Source organism: Callithrix jacchus, chromosome 1 (genome assembly GCF_049354715.1).
Source record: "Callithrix jacchus isolate 240 chromosome 1, calJac240_pri, whole genome shotgun sequence".
In the NCBI taxonomy this organism is placed as follows: Eukaryota; Metazoa; Chordata; class Mammalia; order Primates; family Cebidae; genus Callithrix; species Callithrix jacchus.
In genome coordinates, this window is record NC_133502.1 from 193,059,865 (window position 1) to 193,076,875 (window position 17,011).

The 17,011-nt window shown below is 53.3% G+C and overlaps 2 protein-coding genes across 31 annotated transcripts in view; one reads left to right on the forward strand and one right to left on the reverse strand.

Annotated features, from left to right (window-relative positions):
• LRRC74B (leucine rich repeat containing 74B) lies at positions 1–15,942 on the reverse strand. 11 transcript variants are annotated; one of them, XM_035301870.3, is made up of 9 exons: positions 14,939–15,942; positions 13,363–13,505; positions 12,847–12,979; positions 11,722–11,928; positions 9,284–9,393; positions 8,171–8,286; positions 6,255–6,333; positions 4,288–4,383; positions 1–1,766 (listed from the first exon to the last, which is right to left on the reverse strand). In XM_035301870.3, the coding sequence occupies exons 1-9, from the start codon at positions 15,210–15,212 to the stop codon at positions 1,611–1,613; spliced, it is 1,314 nt and encodes a 437-aa protein (XP_035157761.2). In that variant the 5' UTR covers positions 15,213–15,942; the 3' UTR covers positions 1–1,610. The 11 variants fall into 11 exon arrangements, 7 of the variants coding, with proteins under 7 accessions (XP_035157761.2, XP_035157704.2, XP_009005314.2 ...); XM_035301813.3 differs by having other exon boundaries at positions 9,284–9,438; XM_009007066.5 differs by lacking the exon at positions 14,939–15,942 and adding an exon at positions 14,744–14,931.
• The window catches only part of LOC100397459 (P2X purinoceptor 6-like), a 13,147-nt gene continuing 11,919 nt past the window's right edge, over positions 15,784–17,011 (forward strand). For 7 of the 20 annotated variants that reach the window (XR_008476476.2, XM_054245226.2, XM_035303478.3 and 4 more), the window contains exons 1-2: positions 15,898–16,271; positions 16,537–16,959. Coding sequence is in view for 18 of the 20 variants with exons in the window: in XM_054245226.2 (XP_054101201.1) it covers positions 16,105–16,271; positions 16,537–16,959 (590 nt within the window). In the remaining 2 variants the exon portion in view is untranslated. Of the gene's footprint in view, positions 16,272–16,536; positions 16,960–17,011 lie in introns of all 20 variants that reach the window. The other 13 variants (XM_078335502.1, XM_078335512.1, XM_078335500.1 and 10 more) reach the window with 7 other exon arrangements.

Below are 17,011 nucleotides of genomic sequence, written 5' to 3' on the forward strand. Positions count from 1 at the left end.
GGCTTGTGACTGGCTTCTTTCATTTAGCATCATGTTTTCAAGTTTCATCCATTTTTAGCATGTTTCAGTACTTTTCTTGTTTTCAAAACAGTTTTATCGAGATGACATTCACATACCATACTGTTCACCATGAATATAAGTACATCACTCAATTGCCTTTAGAATATGCACAATTATGTGGCCATCGCCACAATACATTTTAGAACCTTTTTATCACCTCAAATTCCTTTTTATTGCCAAATAATATGCCATTGTATAGATATACCACATTGTATTTATCCACTGGTGGGCATTTTCACTCTTAGAATATTATAAATAATGCTGCTATGGATATTCATGTACAAATTCTTATGGGGACATATGTTTTCATTTCTCTTGAGCATATACCTAGGAATGGAATTAATGGGTTATGTGGTAATTCTATGATTAAGCTTCTGAGGAACTGTCAGATAAACCAGGTGATTTATTTACTTATTTTTAAAAACAGGGCCTTATTGTATTGCCCCAGCTAGTCTCCTACTCCTGAGCTCAAGCAGTCCTCCTACATCAGCCTCTGAATGGCTGGATAGCTGGGACTACATGTACGGGCCACTGCGCCCAGCTGCCAAATGATTTTTTCCTCACAATTTTCTCACTTAACATTAATCATGTGTATTTTCATGATTTGTTAACTGTTCTTTGAATATGTGGCTTTTAACATTTAACTCCAAATTTGAGTTGGCCAATCCCCTGTTATTGGGGATACTTCCAATTTTCATTATGATAAACAGCATTTCCATTTCCATGAGCATCTTTTTTTTTTTTTTTTTTTGAGACGAAGTTTCACTCTTGTTGCCCAGGCTAGAGTGCAATGGCACAACCTCAGCTCACCGCAACCTCCACCTCCTGGGTTCAAGCACTACTCCTGCCTCAGCCTCCCAAGTAGTTGAGATTACAGGCATGTGCCACCATGCCCGGCTAATTTTGTATTTTTAGTAGAGACGGGGTTTTACCATGTTGGTCAGGCTGGTCTAACTCCTGACCCCACGTGATCCACCCACCTTGGCTCCCCAAAGTGCTAGGATTGTGGGTGTGACCCACTGCACCCGGCCCCATGAGCATCTTTAGGCATCAATCTTTTATGCATCCCTGCTTATTTGTCTGGAGCACATTAGTCAAATGATTAGATCAAAGGGCACAGGCAGTTTTAAGGCTCCCAGTGCATAATGATCAACTGCCTTCCACAAAGGCTGTGCCCGTTTGCATTCTCAAAATAGAATGTGCACTCCTCCTTTTAATAGTTTCCTGAAGTCACCAGAATATGAACATGGGGAAGGCAGGGACTTGCTTGGGCATCTCAGACACCATGCCCATCTCAATATACCGCACATAGTAGGGGTTTGTGTGACATGAATGAGTGAGAGCGCAGGAAGGCCCAGATGAGTGCAGGGTCCATGGAGCACAGGGGAGGGTACAGGTGTGTGAGTCGTCGTGAAGGCCAGCTCAATAGCACACAGCTGACCTAGGGACTCAGTGCAGACCCAAGTGGTAACAAGGCCTCGGGAGTCAAAGAGCTCCTGACCCTGGAGGTCGAAGCAGCTGATTGGACATGAGGAAGCCACACTCCAAGATCACTTAGGGACAGATACTGGCAGGGCTGGTCTGAAGACTGGCAGCAACTCCTTTTTATACTCCACTTTGCGAGCACCACTTTTTATGCAGAGCGCTGGAAGAATTCTCTTCACTGCGTTAGCAAGGTCATCAGACTCCGTGTTCACCTGGATATCCTGAAGAGAAACCCATGACAAGGAGAAACTTTGCTACTGAGAACTTGACTGCTTTTTATTCACACACACAAGGTCTCAGAGAAGCTCCTTTCGGCAGCTTCTCTCCTGTGGATGACAATCTCATACTTGCAAACTAGTAAGATCCAGGAGGGAAGGGGACAATGGGGAACATTTAGGGGCCTGCTGTATTTATTTATTTAGAGATGGGATCGTATTCTGTCACCAGGCTGGAGTGGAGTGGCTCAATCATAGCTCACTTCATCCCTGAGCTCCTGGACTCAAGCTATCCTCTCGCTTAAGCCTCCAGAAGAGCAGGGTCTACAGGTGCCTGCCACCATGCCCAGCTATGCTGTATTTTCAGATCTGGGGGCTGGTTACATAGACACCTATGCTGTTTGTGAAAATTCTCCAAGCTGTATGCTTAATCTTCATTGATTTTTCATTGTTCCTCAATTAAAAACTAAAAACCTCCAGGCATGGTAGCTCACACCAGTAATCCCAGCACTTTGGAGGTCCGAGGTGGGCAAATCACGATGTTGGGAGATCAAGACCATCCTGGCCAACATGATGAAACCCCATCTCGGCCGGGCGCAGTGGCTCACGCCTGTAATCCCAGCACTTTGGGAGGCCAAGGCGGGTGGATCGCAAGGTCAAGAGATCGAGACCATCCTGGTCAACATGGTGAAACCCCGTCCCTACTAAAAACACAAAAAAATTAGCTGGGCATGGTGGCGTGTGGCTGTAATCCCAGCTACTCAGGAGGCTGAGGCAGGAGAATTGCCTGAACCCAGGAGGCGGAGGTTGCAGTGAGCTGAGATCGTGCCATTGCACTCCAGCCTGGGTAACAAGAGCGAAACTCCATCTCAAAAAAAAAAAAAAAACCCATCTCTACTAAAAATAAAAACAATTAGCCAGGTGTGGTGGTGGGTGCCTGTAGTCCCAGCCACTCAGGAGGCTGAGGCAGGGGAATCATTTGAACCCAGGAGGTGGAGGTTGCAGCGAGCTGAGAGTGTCTCACTGCACTTTTTTTTTTTTTTTTTTTTTTGGTTGAGACAGGGTTTTGCCCTGTTAGCCAGAATGGTCTTGATCTCCTGACCTCATGATCCACCCACCTCGGCCTCCCAAAGTGCTGGGATTACAGGTGTGAGCCACCACACCCAGCCTGTGACTCAACCTTTTTTGTTTCCTTTCTTTTTTGTTGTTTTTTAGAGACAGAGTCTGGCTCTGTTGCCCAGGCTGAAATGCAGTGGCACAATCACAGCTCATGGAAGCCACGAACTCCTGGGATCAGGTGATCCTCCTGTTTCAGTCTTCTGAGTACCTGAAACTACAGGTATATGCCACATGCTGGGCTAATTTTTTTTAAAGCTTTTTGTAGAGATTGGGATTTTGCTGTGCTGCCCAGGATGGCCTTTAACTCTGGGCTTCAAGGGATCCTTCTACCTCAGCCTGCAAATGTGCTGAGATTATAGGTGTGAGCCACCTCACCTGGCACTTTTTCTACATTAAAAAATCCAAATTCATCAGGTGCAATGGCTCACACCTATAATCCCAGCACTTTAGGAGACCAACGCAGGAGCATCACCTGAGGTCAGAAGTTCGAGACCAGCCTAGCCAATCTGATGAAACCCCCTTTCTACTAAAAAATACAAAAAAAAATGTAGCCAGGTGTGGTGATGCACACCTGTAATCCCAGCTACTTGGGAGGCTGAGGTAGGAGAATCACTGAACCTGGAAGCCGGAAGTTGCAGTGAGCTGAGATAGTGCCACTGCACTCCATCCTGGGTGACAGAGTGAGACTGTCTCAAAAAAAAAAAAAAAGCAAAATTGACTTGAGACATGAGAGACCATGGCATAAGGATCATTTGAGTTCAGAAATTTGAAACCAGCCTGGGCAATGTAGCAAGCCCCCATCTTTACAAAAAAAAAAAATAGCCAGGTATGGTGACCAGTACCTGAACTTCCAGCTACCTCAGGAGCTTAGGCAGGAGGACCACTTGAGCCAAGGCCTTTGAGACTGCACTGGGCTATGATCACACCACTGCACTGCAGCTGGGTGCAAGAGTGAGACCCCAACTCAAAAAAAGTGGCAAAATTGAATGAAAAGGGATCCTAATCTCTCTCACAGGCACTCAAGTGAACCTTCCAGCACCACAGTCCACCTGCAGACAGGAGGGGGAGGGGGCAGAGGGCAGCCGTGCAGGTGCTGCACTTGCAAATCTAAACACCAGTGGACAAGAGCATCGTGACCAGACACCCACTTATCCTCTCTCGGCTAATGAAGAACCCAGGCAGTGGCTCCAGGCGAGATCCCGCCGGACCTCCAGTCCAGAGGGGGCAGAGCCGCGTGGCCCCATGCCCTGCATTCAGGTCCCTGTTGCAACTCTGCCTCTGCCACACTGTGTATCTGGGCAGGGCTCTTGATTTCTCTAACCCTTACTTTGTTCCTCTAAAATGGAGATTATGATACCTCACGGGAATGTTGGTAGGATCCGAAACAAGGTTTATAAAATGCTCTTACAGAGAAATCCAGCAGTTCCAGGGCAGAGGCTGGATTGTCCTGGACAGACTTGAGGAGACCAAAGCAGCCTTCACTTCGCATGGGATTCCTGGACACCTGAGAAACACACACACAAAGCTGCGAGAGGCCAGGTCTGGGGAAGCCAGAGAGCAACGTGAAAGGGAAGTGTGGGGCGGGGGGGTCCTAATCTCTGAGGACACAGCTAGGATGGCCCCACTGTCTCCTTCAGACAGTCAGACAAAATGCTCTGGTGAGGCTGTGGGGCCGGGGGAGAGAGGAAAGGAGATGCCTCTGATTGATACAGACATGCCAGACAAACCTTTGCCTTTAAGAAATTGCCTACTGGGGAGAGGGGAGGGAAAGGAAGCATCATGAAATGCAGTGTGATCAGCATACTGAGGAGTGTGCTCCAGCTCCCCTGGGAGGGAAAGGCTGGGAGGGGAGGAAATCCCCGAGCTGAGCTTCCCCAAGTGAGGTGGGCGGAGCTGGACACTTCAGCAAGAACAGCAGAGGAGCAAAGGAGGGGGTGAAAAACAGTACTGTGTATATGTGTGTGTGTACTCTGAGCTTGGGGTGAGCACACTGAACTTGGAAGAGAGGGGCTGGCAGAGCCCTGATCCCCCATGACATGCTATGTTACATTTTTTTTGAGACAAAGTATTGCTCTGTCGCCCAGACTGAAGTGCAGTGGTGAGATCTCAGGTCAGTGCAACCTCCTGCCTCCTGGGTTCAAAGGATTCTTCTGACTCAGCCTCCCAAGTTGCTGAGATTACAGGTGTGTGCCACCACGTCTGACTAATTTTTTTGTGTTTTTAGTAGAGACAGGGTTTCACCATGTTGGCCAGTCTGGGCTCAAACTCCTGACCTCAGGTGATCTGCCTGCCTTAGCCTCCCAAAGTGCTGGGATTATTGGAGTGAACCACCACACCCAGCTCCCCATGACATGATGCTACAATCGAAGACTGAGTTTATCCAGAGGGAATAAAACTCCAACCATTTTAAAGCAGGACAATTTTCTGGTTTAGAAAGGTCGCAGCTGGGAAGGAAGGACTGCAGCCAGGAACCCTGCAAGTTCACAGAAGCTGAGAGGGGAAGTGAGAAGAGGGAGAAGCCAGCAGGGTGAGCTCCTGCAGGAGGTGGGAGGGAGGGTGGGGGAAAGGGAGGGGCAGCGGGCAGGCTCTGGGCCCCACCTAGTGATTTGGGAAGGAGCTCCCACCAGGAGGCAGCCCTTGGGGGGGTGATATGTTCAGGTTGGACTGTCACATTGACTTTGGGACATTTAGAAGACTGTCTATGAGGCAGCTGGAAATACAGGTCTATGTTTCAGAGAGGTCTGGGTTCCTATGGGGCAGGGAGCAGGGGAGGAGAGCTATGGGAGAAGCCCAGAGAAGGCTGGGGTGGGGAGCTGAGGGATGGCAGAGCTGGATGTCTGCACCCAGCTGGCGATACTGTCCCTTAGCATGTACCTGATGTGGGCACAGTGGTCCCCTGGGGACCTGCTCCCGCCTCGCCTGGCTCCCTTCCCTGTCTATCTTCTGCTCCCTGTTCTGCTCAGCACTCCCTCCCCATCTGCAAACCCGGGGTACGGAACCCCAGCTGGGTGCACCAGGCCTCAGTTCAGCCTGAGCAGTGGCCAGCAAAACACTGGGTGGGGCCAGGGTCCCAGCAAGGCCAGGGAAAGGCAAGGAAGAAGATGAGGGAGACAAAAGGGGTGCCCAGCCACCTTCAGCAGAGCAGCACCCCAGCCTGCAGAGGAGGAATGGCAGCAAGAAGGTGTAGGGGAGAGGCTGGGAGGGAAGGAAGGGGAGAGGAGGAGGGCCAGGCCTCAGATGCAGGGTGAGTGGCAAGAGAGGGAGCCTGTGTGCACCTGCTGGCTGCCCCTGGGTGGGGGTCATGATGCAGGCATCTGTGTGGGTTGGTACAGGGCAGGTCTATGCTGGGGTCTCAGCCATCAGGCTAGCACTCACTACCAGAATCCTCAGCGTCTGGTTGACCTGGAGGCCCAGGCCCAGGCTCAGGGCTCCCATCGCAGAGATGCGGTTGTTGCTGCAACAAAGACAACAGACACCTGCGTTGTGCAAGCTTCCTAGCAGCTGTGCAGAGCCCACAGCCCACTGGAGCTGCCACTGCAGCCACCAGGTTGGGTCTCTCGTTCCAGCCCTCCACTCACACCCCAGGAACCCCGGGCAGGTCAACGTGTAAAAGGTGGAGATGACACAGTTCGGAGGGATCATGCAGCAAACACGCCTACAGCGTCCCTGTCCTGGTGGACACCAGCTGCCGCTCCCTGGCCCTCTGAGCTCTGCAGGGGCTCCCATGTGTTCTGCCCCAGCTGACACCTCATGCCTATCACCATGACAATGTCTATTTCAAAAAATCACCTAGCTTCTGTCCAAGGCCTCTCCACCTCCTGTTGTTCCCAAACTCCAGGACTCAGCACCGCCCTGGGCCACTTTGTCTCCAGAGTCAGTCCCAATTCTCTTTCACTTCTCAGACCCCAGCGCCAGCTGTTACCTCCATTTTCAGCCCCTGTGGCTGCCCCTAGTCTTAGCTCCTCCCATGGGAGGAAAGTTGAGCAGGACTGAGTGGGGCCTCCTTGCCCACAGGGGGGCTGCCCCTGGGGAGGGTCTCAGCCACAGCAGCCCATGACCTCCTTGGCCTCTGGCCCATGACCTCTCTAGCGTTCACCTCTTTTCTTCCCTCTGGGCTTGTGCCACCCCGCTAGGCTGGGACTCCACCTGGCCTGGAGGAGCCCCTCACATAGGTCATGCTCCAGCAGCCACATGCTGAGCAAAACAGGCACGGGGCCCACTTGTCAGGGTCCTGCCTTGCCCCATCCAGACTAGACTCATTTTTCTCACTCTGTCACTCAGGATGCAGTGCAGTGGCATGATGACAGCTCACTGTAGCCTGAACTCCGGACTCCTGGGATCAAGCAATCCTCTCGCCTCCACCTCCCAAGCACTAGGAATGATAGGTGCATGCCACCAGAAATAGACAATTTTTACATTTTGTGTAGAGATGGAGTCACGCTATGTTGCCCAGCCTGGTCTCAAAATCCTGTCCCCAATGAATCCTCCCACCACAGCCTTTGGAAGTGCTGAGATTACAGTGCTGAGCCACAGAACCTGGCCTTGGCTACTCTTCTAGGGAGAAAAGCTTCATTGGAACACCCGCCATGCACCAGGCTCTGCCGAAGAGGCTTTATACACTGTGTGGAATTTGCAGCCATCTGCCTGTGCCTAGGAATCACAGGTCACAATGTAACAATGATGAACTCCCCACGACTGTAATTTTAGCACTTTCAGAGGCTGAGGTGGGAAGACTGCTTGAGCCCAAGAGTTCGAGGCCAGCAGGAGACTGTCTCTACAAAAAATAAAAAATTAGCCAGGCTTGGTGACATACTCCTGCGGTCCCAGCTACTTGGGAGGATAAGGTGACAGAATTGTTTGAGCCTGGGAGGTCAAGGGTACAGTGAGTCATGATCTCATCACTGCACTTCCGCCTGGGCAATGAAGCAATACTCTGTTTTAAACAAACAAACAAATAATAAACTCCAGTGATAAGGAGGACAGAGAGCCAGGTGCAGTGGCTCACACCTGTAATCCTAGCATTTTGAGAGGCAAGGCAGGTGGATCACGAGGTCAGGAGTTCAAGACCAGCCTGGCCAAGATGGTGAAACCCTGTCTATACTAAAAATGTAAAAAATTAGCCGGGTGTGGTGGCAGGCACCTATAATCCCAGCTACTTGGGAGGCTGAGGTAGAGAACTGCTTGAACCCTGGAGGTAAAGGTTGTAGTGAGCTGAGATCACGCCACTGCGTTGTTCAGTAGCAAGATCATGGAGCACATGATTCCTGGGGTGGCCTCTTGGGGATCCTCACCTCATGTTGAGTTCCTCCAACACGTTGTTGGTCTTCAGAGCCTCACCCACCGCAGAGGCTCCAGGATCCCCAAAGCCATTGTATGAGATGTCTAGAACTTTAAGGAAGATGTTTGTCTAGAACACCAAAGAATGAAGTCAAGGGACCCTGTCTGACAGTGGAGCAAGCCACGGTGCCACAGCCTCAGAGACCAGGAGCCCTGAGGTGCAAAAATCAGGGACAAAGGGTAGAAGGGCAGAGGCTCCAAGGAAGGGTCAGGACAGTGCCATCCAGGTCCCCGGTGGCTGCAGCTTGGATGATGGTGGCCATCAGAGCCCAATGGCCCAGAACACAATAGCAAAGGGCTGGTGTAGATGTGAATGGCCCTCAGAGAGGCTGGGAGGGGTGTATGCGGAGCAGCAGCAGGCCCTAGAAACACTGATCAGACTCCACACCCACCTAATGGCTCTGGAGGGCAGGGATCCCAAGCCCCAGTGAATGACTGTCAGATGAAACCTGCCCAGGGTACTGTGATGGGGAGAAGGGTGGGTGCTCTGGTAAGACAGTGTGACGTGCCACCTTGTGGGGCGGGACCCCAAGGTCAGCCCATGTATCAGGGCAAGACAGCAACTGCCATGGCCTGAGGAGGACTCCACAGGGTATCTGGCACTGGGGACATTGCAGGTACCTTGTGCCACCCTAGCATCAGCTTGAGCCACCCATTCCTGAGCCCTATGAACCACAACATGCAAGGGAGCAGGTGGACATTTAAGAGGCTGTGCTGGCATCCACGGGTATAAGGCGTCATCTCAGGAAAGCACTTGTGTAAGCCCAACAGTGAGCGTGCGTCACTGGACCGCATGGATGTCCCTTCCCAGCTGGTGTCTATGGTGTCTGGGGAAGGTGCAAGACATTCAGCAGTGACCCTTCAGGAAATGATGTGACAGTGAGCACAGCGTATTGTAGTCACTAAGTGAAGCCAGGAAAATTAAAATCACCTAAAGAAACAATCTTTAAGCTGTGCTTAGAAGATCCCAAGTTCATTTCCAAAGAGCTGCAGAGACAGAGAGCTGGTCCCTGGGAGACTGGCCCCAGCAGACAGGCTGCAGGGCTGACTGGGTAGGGGCTCCTTACCTCCAGTCCTCTGGCAAATGCCACAGCTCCTGGGCCTCGGAGGTGATTCCAGCTCACGTTAAGCTCGGTGAGTCCTGTGTTTTCTGCCAGGGCTGGTCCGAGTATCTCCCCTTCAGAAACACCAAGAGAGACCTTCTGACTCGCTCTCTTCACACCTTCAAAAGATCACACTGATGCCCGCTGTGTGCCGAGCCTCTGCTGGGCAGGAGGGTCACAGACATGAAACCAACATGGCCTGCCATGCCCTTCAGGAACTCACATTTCATGGGGAGATACAAATCCAAATGAATGGGATGTGAGCCATTCATGTGGACTGCAAAGAGGGAGGCGTGGGAACAGTGGTGGCTAACCTGTCTTGGGGGTAGTCAGGAAAGAGGACAGAGGAGATAACCCAGGACTGAGGAATTCCCCACGGGTGTCTGTGCACACACAGCAGAGAGGAGGCACGGGGAAGTGCAAATGGCAGAGGCACCTGTGGAAATACACGCAGGCCTGGAGCCGGGGCCGGGAAGGGGGAAACCAGTGAGGTGAGGCAGGAGTAACAGGCACTTGAGAGATGCAGAGAGGCCTTGAGTGCCAAGGTAAGGGGCTTAGGCAATGCATACAAGTGGGAAGGAGTTAGGGAGGGCCTTAGGAAGTGATGAGGCTAGATTAGCATTTCAGCAAGTGGCAGGTGTCCAGGATAGACTGGGCTGGGTGGGGGCAGAGGCAAGAGGCTGGGGGACCAGGTGGAAGGCTGGTGCCATAGGCTAGGCAAGAGGTGACAGGGCTGGCACAGTTGTGGTAGAGAGGAGATGGGGTGGTAGAGAAAGGAAGGTGAAAGCCATGGAGTGGTATGTGCCTATGGTCCCAGCAACTCAGGAGGTTGAGGCAGGAGGATTTCTTGAGGCCAGGAGTTCAAGACCAGCCTGGGCAAAATATGGAGACCTGGAGATGAAGGTGGAGCAGCATGGCCAAACAGAACCCTCCAGCAGTCATCCCACAACCCTCACAGGAACACCAAAGCAAACAGTTACCACACGAGAAAGCACCTGCATAAGAAACAAAACCCAGCTGCACTCACAGTACCTGCCTTTAACATCGTAACAGGGAAACAGGCACTAAAGAGGGAAGAAAGTTAGTGTTTTTTGTTGTCTCACTGTTTCCCAACCAGGAGTGCAGTGGAGCAATCACGGCTCAATGCAGTCTTGATGTCTTGTGCTCAAGTGATTCTTTCACCTCGGCCTCCTGAGACTACAGGCACATGCCACCACTTGGGGCTAATTTTTAAATTATTTTTTGTCACCACTGGGGCTCCCTATGTTGCCCAGTTTGGTTTCAAACTACTGGCCTCAAGCAGTCTTCCCCCCTCAGCCTCCAGAAGTGTTGCTGGGATTACAGCTAGCCACAGTGCCCTACCAAGCCTCGCTTTTAATTTCACTGACTTCTGGCAATAATTTTCTTAGAAGGCAAACTAGTTCTCTGGAAGTTACATGCCATGGCCGATTCTCACAGGCCAAGGCTCATGTCACCCCACTTGCTCTAAACTGCTTGAGACAGAGCAGTGCTTCTGAAACATACCAGAAAAGGCAATTCTCCTGGGGCATCCATGAAAATGCAGATTTGCCGGCATTCCCCTCAGAGTTTGGTTCAGCAGGTTCCAGGGTCAGCATCTGCATGCCTAACCCAGGGTCCCAGGTGGTCCTTACTATTACTGAACCATTTGAGGAGAGGCAGGTAGAAGTGCATATTCCTGGCAAAGCAAACGCTCAGGGGCATGAGAGAGAGTGATGAGATGAAGGAATCCCAACCATGTCTGCTATCTCACTTAGAATAAAACCTACCCCCTTTTTGCCATGACCTACGCCCTGCAGACCCCTCTGCCCTCTCCACCCGCAGCCTGGCCATGCTTTCCTGACTCCCTAGCCTAGTCACACTGCTGTCTGCCAGTCTGGGAAACAGGCCCCTGTGCTCACTATTCCTCTGCTTGAAATGCTCTCTCTCTGATCTTGCCATGGCTGTCTGTTTCCCACTCTGCACATTTCAGCTTAAATGTCACCTCACAGAGACCTCCCCAGCCACCTCTTTAAAGCAGGGGGTCGCTGTTCTTCTCTAGAAGCATGCACTGCTTGTTTCTTTTGCAGCACCAATAATGACTGAGAATGTTGTTGTTGGCATGTGCTCCTTGAGGTCAGGAACTTGGTTTTGTTCAAGGTGGATCCCCGGTGGCTAAGTCAGTGCCCAGCACATACAGCAGTGGGCAATGAGGTATTTGTGGAAGGAATGAAGAGTTCCATGTGGCTGGAGTGGAAGGGGAGTGGGCCAAGGTGGCTGTGTGGGGAGCAGGAGTCAGAGCACATGCTCCCTGGCGATGTGCAGTGCGGTCCTGCCAAGCCCCTCCCACCCCTGCCCCAGGAAGCTAAGCTTTCATGACCCATGGTGCTCTGCGCAGGTATTACCTGCTTGGTCATTCAGCTGGTTATAGCTCAGGTCCAGGGACTTCAGGTCTGTGTGGGCCAGCAGGAGTTCAGCAAGGTGCTGGGCCGCCTGCTCCTCCAGGCCATTCCCTGAAAGTTGCATCTTCTGCACGGCCCGGTTCATGGTGAGGGCGGCACAGAGGGCCTGTGCTCCTACCACTCCCAGCTGGTTCTCCGACAGGTCCAAATCTAGGGGACGAAACCGCTCCTTTGTCACTGGGATACAATGCCAGGCACCCACCTCCTACCTCTTCTGCTATCCCCTAAACCTCCAGGTCTGAGGCAGAGGAAGGGGCCTTACAGGAGTACTGTCCTATCATTGTATGGTGGCTGTGGTTCCCGATGACTGGGTCCCCTCTGGCCCCTGACCTCCCCCTCCCTGTGTGCACATGAGCTTCTGCGTCAAGTGGTTAAAACTGCCTGCCTCCTGGCACTGTAGAGACGGCCATCGTGAAGGGGCAGCCATCACTGATGACTGTGTCTGGCAGTGATATCACCAGCCACTTCAAAAGCCCTCACTGCCCCACTGCCAGGATTGGCAATAATGGCCCAGGTGGCCATGCATGGAGCACTTACATCGGTCATACACTGCTGACCACTTCAGGATTGCATTTCACTTCCTGCTCACCACAGCCCCAAGCCTATGAGGTACTGTGGGGGGCATTTCACAGATTGGAAAGCTGAAGCCCAGAGAGGGTAAGCTGCTTATCCAGGTATCCAGCTCTTCAGTGGCAGAGATGGCATTTTGGATCCAAACCCACCAAACTCCCACATTACCTACCTGCTTCTTACAGTGCCCAACCCCCAATCCCTGTGTGGATTCAGGTACTGAGAGTCTACCATGTGCTTGCTGAAGAGGAGATGCCGGACAGCAAGGGAGGGGAGTAATGGGGTGGGGTGGGTGAGGAAGGGACTTGTATCCAGCATAGTCTGCACAGCAGAGGGTCTAGCTCCACCTCACACGTCCCCTCCAGTGAAAAGACCCCCTCCTCTACCAGCAACACCAGCAGGCCCCAGGTGACACAGCCCAGCTTTCATGGGTAGAGGCTCATCCCTGAGGAAAGGGAGCACTCACACCTGCCCACCTGCCCCAGGCCCAGCACCTACCATGAATGCTGCTGCTTTTGCTCAGGGCACCTGCCAGGGCCTCTGCACCCGCCCCACAGAGCCCATTGTCTCGAAGGTCCAGCCGCTTGACATATGGATTGGAGCTCAACGAGGAAGCCAGAGCATGGGCACCCTGGGACAGACAGAGCAAACACACTGGTCACTATCCTGGCTCATGCTCCAGGGCTCAGCTCACTCCACATCCTCCACTTGGAAAGCCCTCCCTTTCCCACCTGCTTAAGGAACACTTGCTTCTCCTTTTAGGCTCCGCCCTGGTCTCCTCCCAACCCCCAGCTCTCCCTGAGCCCCTATCAGGTTAGGAGCCTGCAGGCTTTCCAACCCTTAACACCACCTGTCACAGCCTCAATCCCATCTGTCTCCCAGATGTGGGGGATGGGGCATGCCTGGCACAGGCAGAAGCTGGGGAGTGCGGGACAGACTCAGGAGCACTCCCATGGCTGCTGTCTCCTGGGGCCTCTCCCTGGAAGCCTGGACCTAGTGTCCCTCCAGTGGTACCTGGGGCCCCAGGCCACGGTGCCGGAGGTTCAGCTCTGGGGCGCTCCCTTGGCACAGAAAGCAGGAGACGGGCACAACGCTATGGACCTGGCAAGACCTCAGGTAGAGGGTGTCCCCGACCAGTTCTCCAAGCCCATGGGTGCCTGGTAGGAGACAGGGGGACAAATGTGAACTCCTGCATGGGTACAGCCACCTGCCTCCTCCTCTGCCCTGCGTCACTACCTGGCCTATGTTTTCCCTCCAGAAGCACTGCCTCCTCTGCTCCTTGGGACCACTGCCCCCATATGACAGATGAGGACATCAAGGCTCAGGCAACACAAAGCTTTTCCTTAAAGTCATACAGCTATGAAAGAAAGCTGGACAACCTGGGCACAATAGCCAAACAAAAAAGTATTTAAATTAGCTGACGTGGTGGCCCCCTGTAGTCCCAACTACTCAGGAGGCTGAGGCAGAAGCCTCACTGGAGTGCAGAGTTCAAGGCTACCATGAGCTATCATCCTGCACTGAAGCCTGGGTGACAGAGCAAGACCCTGACTCTAATAAATAAATAAGTTATTTATTTATTTATTATTAAATATGAGCCCAGGCAAACCAATGTTGTTAGTCGCTGTAGAAACCGTGGCTGGCCTGTGCTGAGAATCCCACAGCTAGTAGTAGCTAATCTTGCCTGAGTCAGGCCTCTGCCTGTCTGATGCCAAAGTGCACGCTGTGTCTTTTAACCCGGATTGCAGACCACCAGTGTTTTGTAAACATTTTACGGGAGAAAAAACTGAAATAGTTCTAAATTCTATTCATCTATTTGTTTGTTTGTTGACACAGTGTCTCGCTCTGTAGCCCAGGCTGGAGTGCAGTGGCACAACCTTGGCTCACTGCAACCTCCGCCTCCCGGGTTCAAGCGATTTTCCTACCTCAGCCTCCTGAGTAGCTGGGACTACAGGTGCGCGCCACCACGCCCGGCTAATTTTTGTACTTTTAGTAGAGACGAGGTTTCACCATGTTGGCCAGTCTGGTCTTGAACTCCTGACCTCGTGATCCACCTGCCTCGGCCTCCCAAAGTGCTGGGATTACAAGGGTGAGCCACGACGCCCGACAAGTCTATGCATCTATTAGCTTAGTTTTTCCTGTGGACTGGGAAAACCCAGCTCTGGTCCCATTTCGGGGCAGACAGTCTTTGGTGCACTGTCTGGCGGGATTTTGCATTTTAACCTAATGTTTCTGGGAGCTCTGAAGCGAGGGCAGGGAGCTAGAGGAGCCTCGCAGAAGGATACGTCTTCAGCTGGACAGGGGTCTCCTGCCCCCTTGGCCCCAGCCCGCCTCCCTCTACTCCTGCGGGAGAAGACCCCAAAAGGGAGGAGTGGGGCCTGGCCCCTGCCCCTAGCACCTTCCGTCTCCAGGTCGGAGTCCGAATCGGCCTCGGAACCCTGCTCCGCCTCAGGGACCCCTGAAAGACGCCCACATGCCGCTGTAGCCTCTTCCTTCTGCTCTTCATCCTCCCCAGATCTCTCGCAGGAACCCCTCATGATTAAGACCCTTTTGCAGTCTCAGACGCTGAGGCGGCTACCTCCTAGCGCCTTACCCAGAGCTCGGCCGGGGGATTTGGGCGCAGTCTGCGGCCACACTGGCCAATCGAATGTGGCGTCCGTCGACTGGCGTCCACAACGGCCAATAGCGATGCGCTCCCCCGCGGCGGTCGCCCCGGCAACCCGGTGTTGTTGGTTGCCATAGAAACCGTGGCTGGTCTGCGCAGAGGCTCCCGGTCCTGGCGGATAACGGCCTGCTGCAAGGACCCTGGACGGAGTTAGGCGCTTTGCGGCGTTTATCTTCCCTGCCTCCCTAGGCGGTGCCAGCATCGCCCCCTTTCACGACTGGGAAACACGCCTGACTCCAGAGCTTGTGTTCTCCTCCCTGCACTTGGGGTCAGCGTTTCAGGAGGGCCTGGGGAACCTCGCAGAGCCAGGTCACCCCTCTCAGTCTGTGGCTCTTAGCTGTCTTACATGCGCTGGACTTTGCATACGCTGTTCGTTCGTTCCCCTGGGAACCTCCATCCCCATCTTTGTCTGCTTGTTGAACTTCAGAATCTGCAAGTGTCAGCTCAGAGGTCACTTCTTCCTGAAGCTTTCCGCAACACCCTCACAGCCCCTCTGCTGCTGCCCCTCAGGCCGTCCTCTCACAGCACAGATAACAGCTGTCCTTGCCAGAGGACAGAGGACGGGACAGAGCTGCTGTTTTCTGTGTGCCAGGGCCCAGTAAAAGGAATGTAGGGAGGATGGGAGGTGCAGGGCAGCTGCGGTCAGGGGCTGAGGGCTGAGTGTTGGAGGCTAGATCCTGCTCTAGTGGAAGTGTCCCTTTAACAGCAGCTGGCCTGTCCTGGCTTGGGCCCTGCTTTGCCTCCTGTTCAGCTGTGCCTGCAGCTGCCATGCTGACTCATGTGCCCGCAGCTAGCAGGAGCTGGCAGCATGGGCTCCCCAGGGGCCACGGTAGGCTGGGGGCTTCTGGATTATAAGATGGAGAAGTATGTGATGACCAGGAACTGGCGAGTGGGCACCCTGCAGAGGCTGCTGCAGCTTGGGATCGTGATTTATGTGGTTGGGTAAGAGAGAAGAGCTTTGGCCAGGCTGGAGGGGCAGGGGAAGAGGTGGGGTTGAGGCTTGATCCTTCTGGGTTGAGGTTAAGGGTAGGGCTTTTTAGGAGCTGGAGGGGAGGGGGCCAGATTGGGATGGGGTAGGAGGTAGGTGATACAAGATGGGAGAACAAGAACAAGCTGTGAGTTTGTCCTGTGTACCCTCCCCAGAACCTGCCTCATTCCCAGTCCCTTCTCAGAGCCCCACCAGGGGGCACAGGACATCGTTCTTAACATCTGTGAGATCTGGAGCACTAGGCCCCCAGAGAGACCACCAGCTGTGGCTCGGGTCAGAGGAGCTGGGTCAAGTGAGGTTGGGGGTGGTGCTGGCTGGTGAAGGTGATTGAAGGGACTGGCTCTCTGGTGCATGGCTGGAGCTTCTGTCTTATTCGGGGGGTCTGGGGTGGGAAGAGAGGCCAGTGAGGAGGTGGGGCCCTCGATGCTGGGCTGGGAGCCTGTAGGGTGTGGGGAGAGAACTGAGCATGTGGGGCCCAGTTCTGCCCCTGTCACTACACGGTGGGGACACATCACACTGCCCATCTTCTTCTCTCCAGGTGGGCTCTCCTCACCAAAAAAGGCTACCAGGAGCGGGACCTGGAGCCCCAGGTTTCCATCATCACCAAACTCAAAGGGGTTTCCGTGACTCAGATCAAGGAGCTTGGAAACCGGCTGTGGGATGTGGCTGACTTCGTGAAGCCACCTCAGGTGGGGGCTCTGGTGCTGTTGATGGGAGTGCAAGTCCTTTGCCCACTGAGAGCTTGGACACCTGCCATGCAGCCTGTGTGTGTGAGAGAGAAGCATGTGATGCCAGAGATGGCTGGTGGGGGGGGCAGGGGGGTTCAGGAAGGCCTTCACAGAGGAGTGGCACTTGGACAGAACTTTCAGGGATGTGTCAGAGGTTTTTCGATAGAAAAAGGGACGGATCGAGAAGCCAGGCCAGAGAAACTGCACTTCCAGAGGCTGCCAACAGAAAAGAAGTAGGTATCCAGGACTAGCTTGAGAGTGGTGTGGGAGGGGTGTCGGGGGCCA

What these genes read in the sequence shown, in the direction of transcription:
- LRRC74B (XM_035301813.3), bottom strand. Translation starts at nt 15,212, where the DNA reads ATGCTGGCACCGCCTAGGGAGGCAGGGAAGATAAACGCCGCAAAGCGC. An exon ending in ACCGTGGCCTGGGGCCCCAG is followed by an intron (nt 12,980 to 13,362) that starts GTACCACTGGAG and finishes TGTCTGTCCCAG; the next exon opens with GGTGCCCATGCTCTGGCTTC. An exon ending in TTGGAGGAACTCAACATGAG is followed by an intron (nt 6,334 to 8,170) that starts GTGAGGATCCCC and finishes TCTTTGTTGCAG; the next exon opens with CAACAACCGCATCTCTGCGA.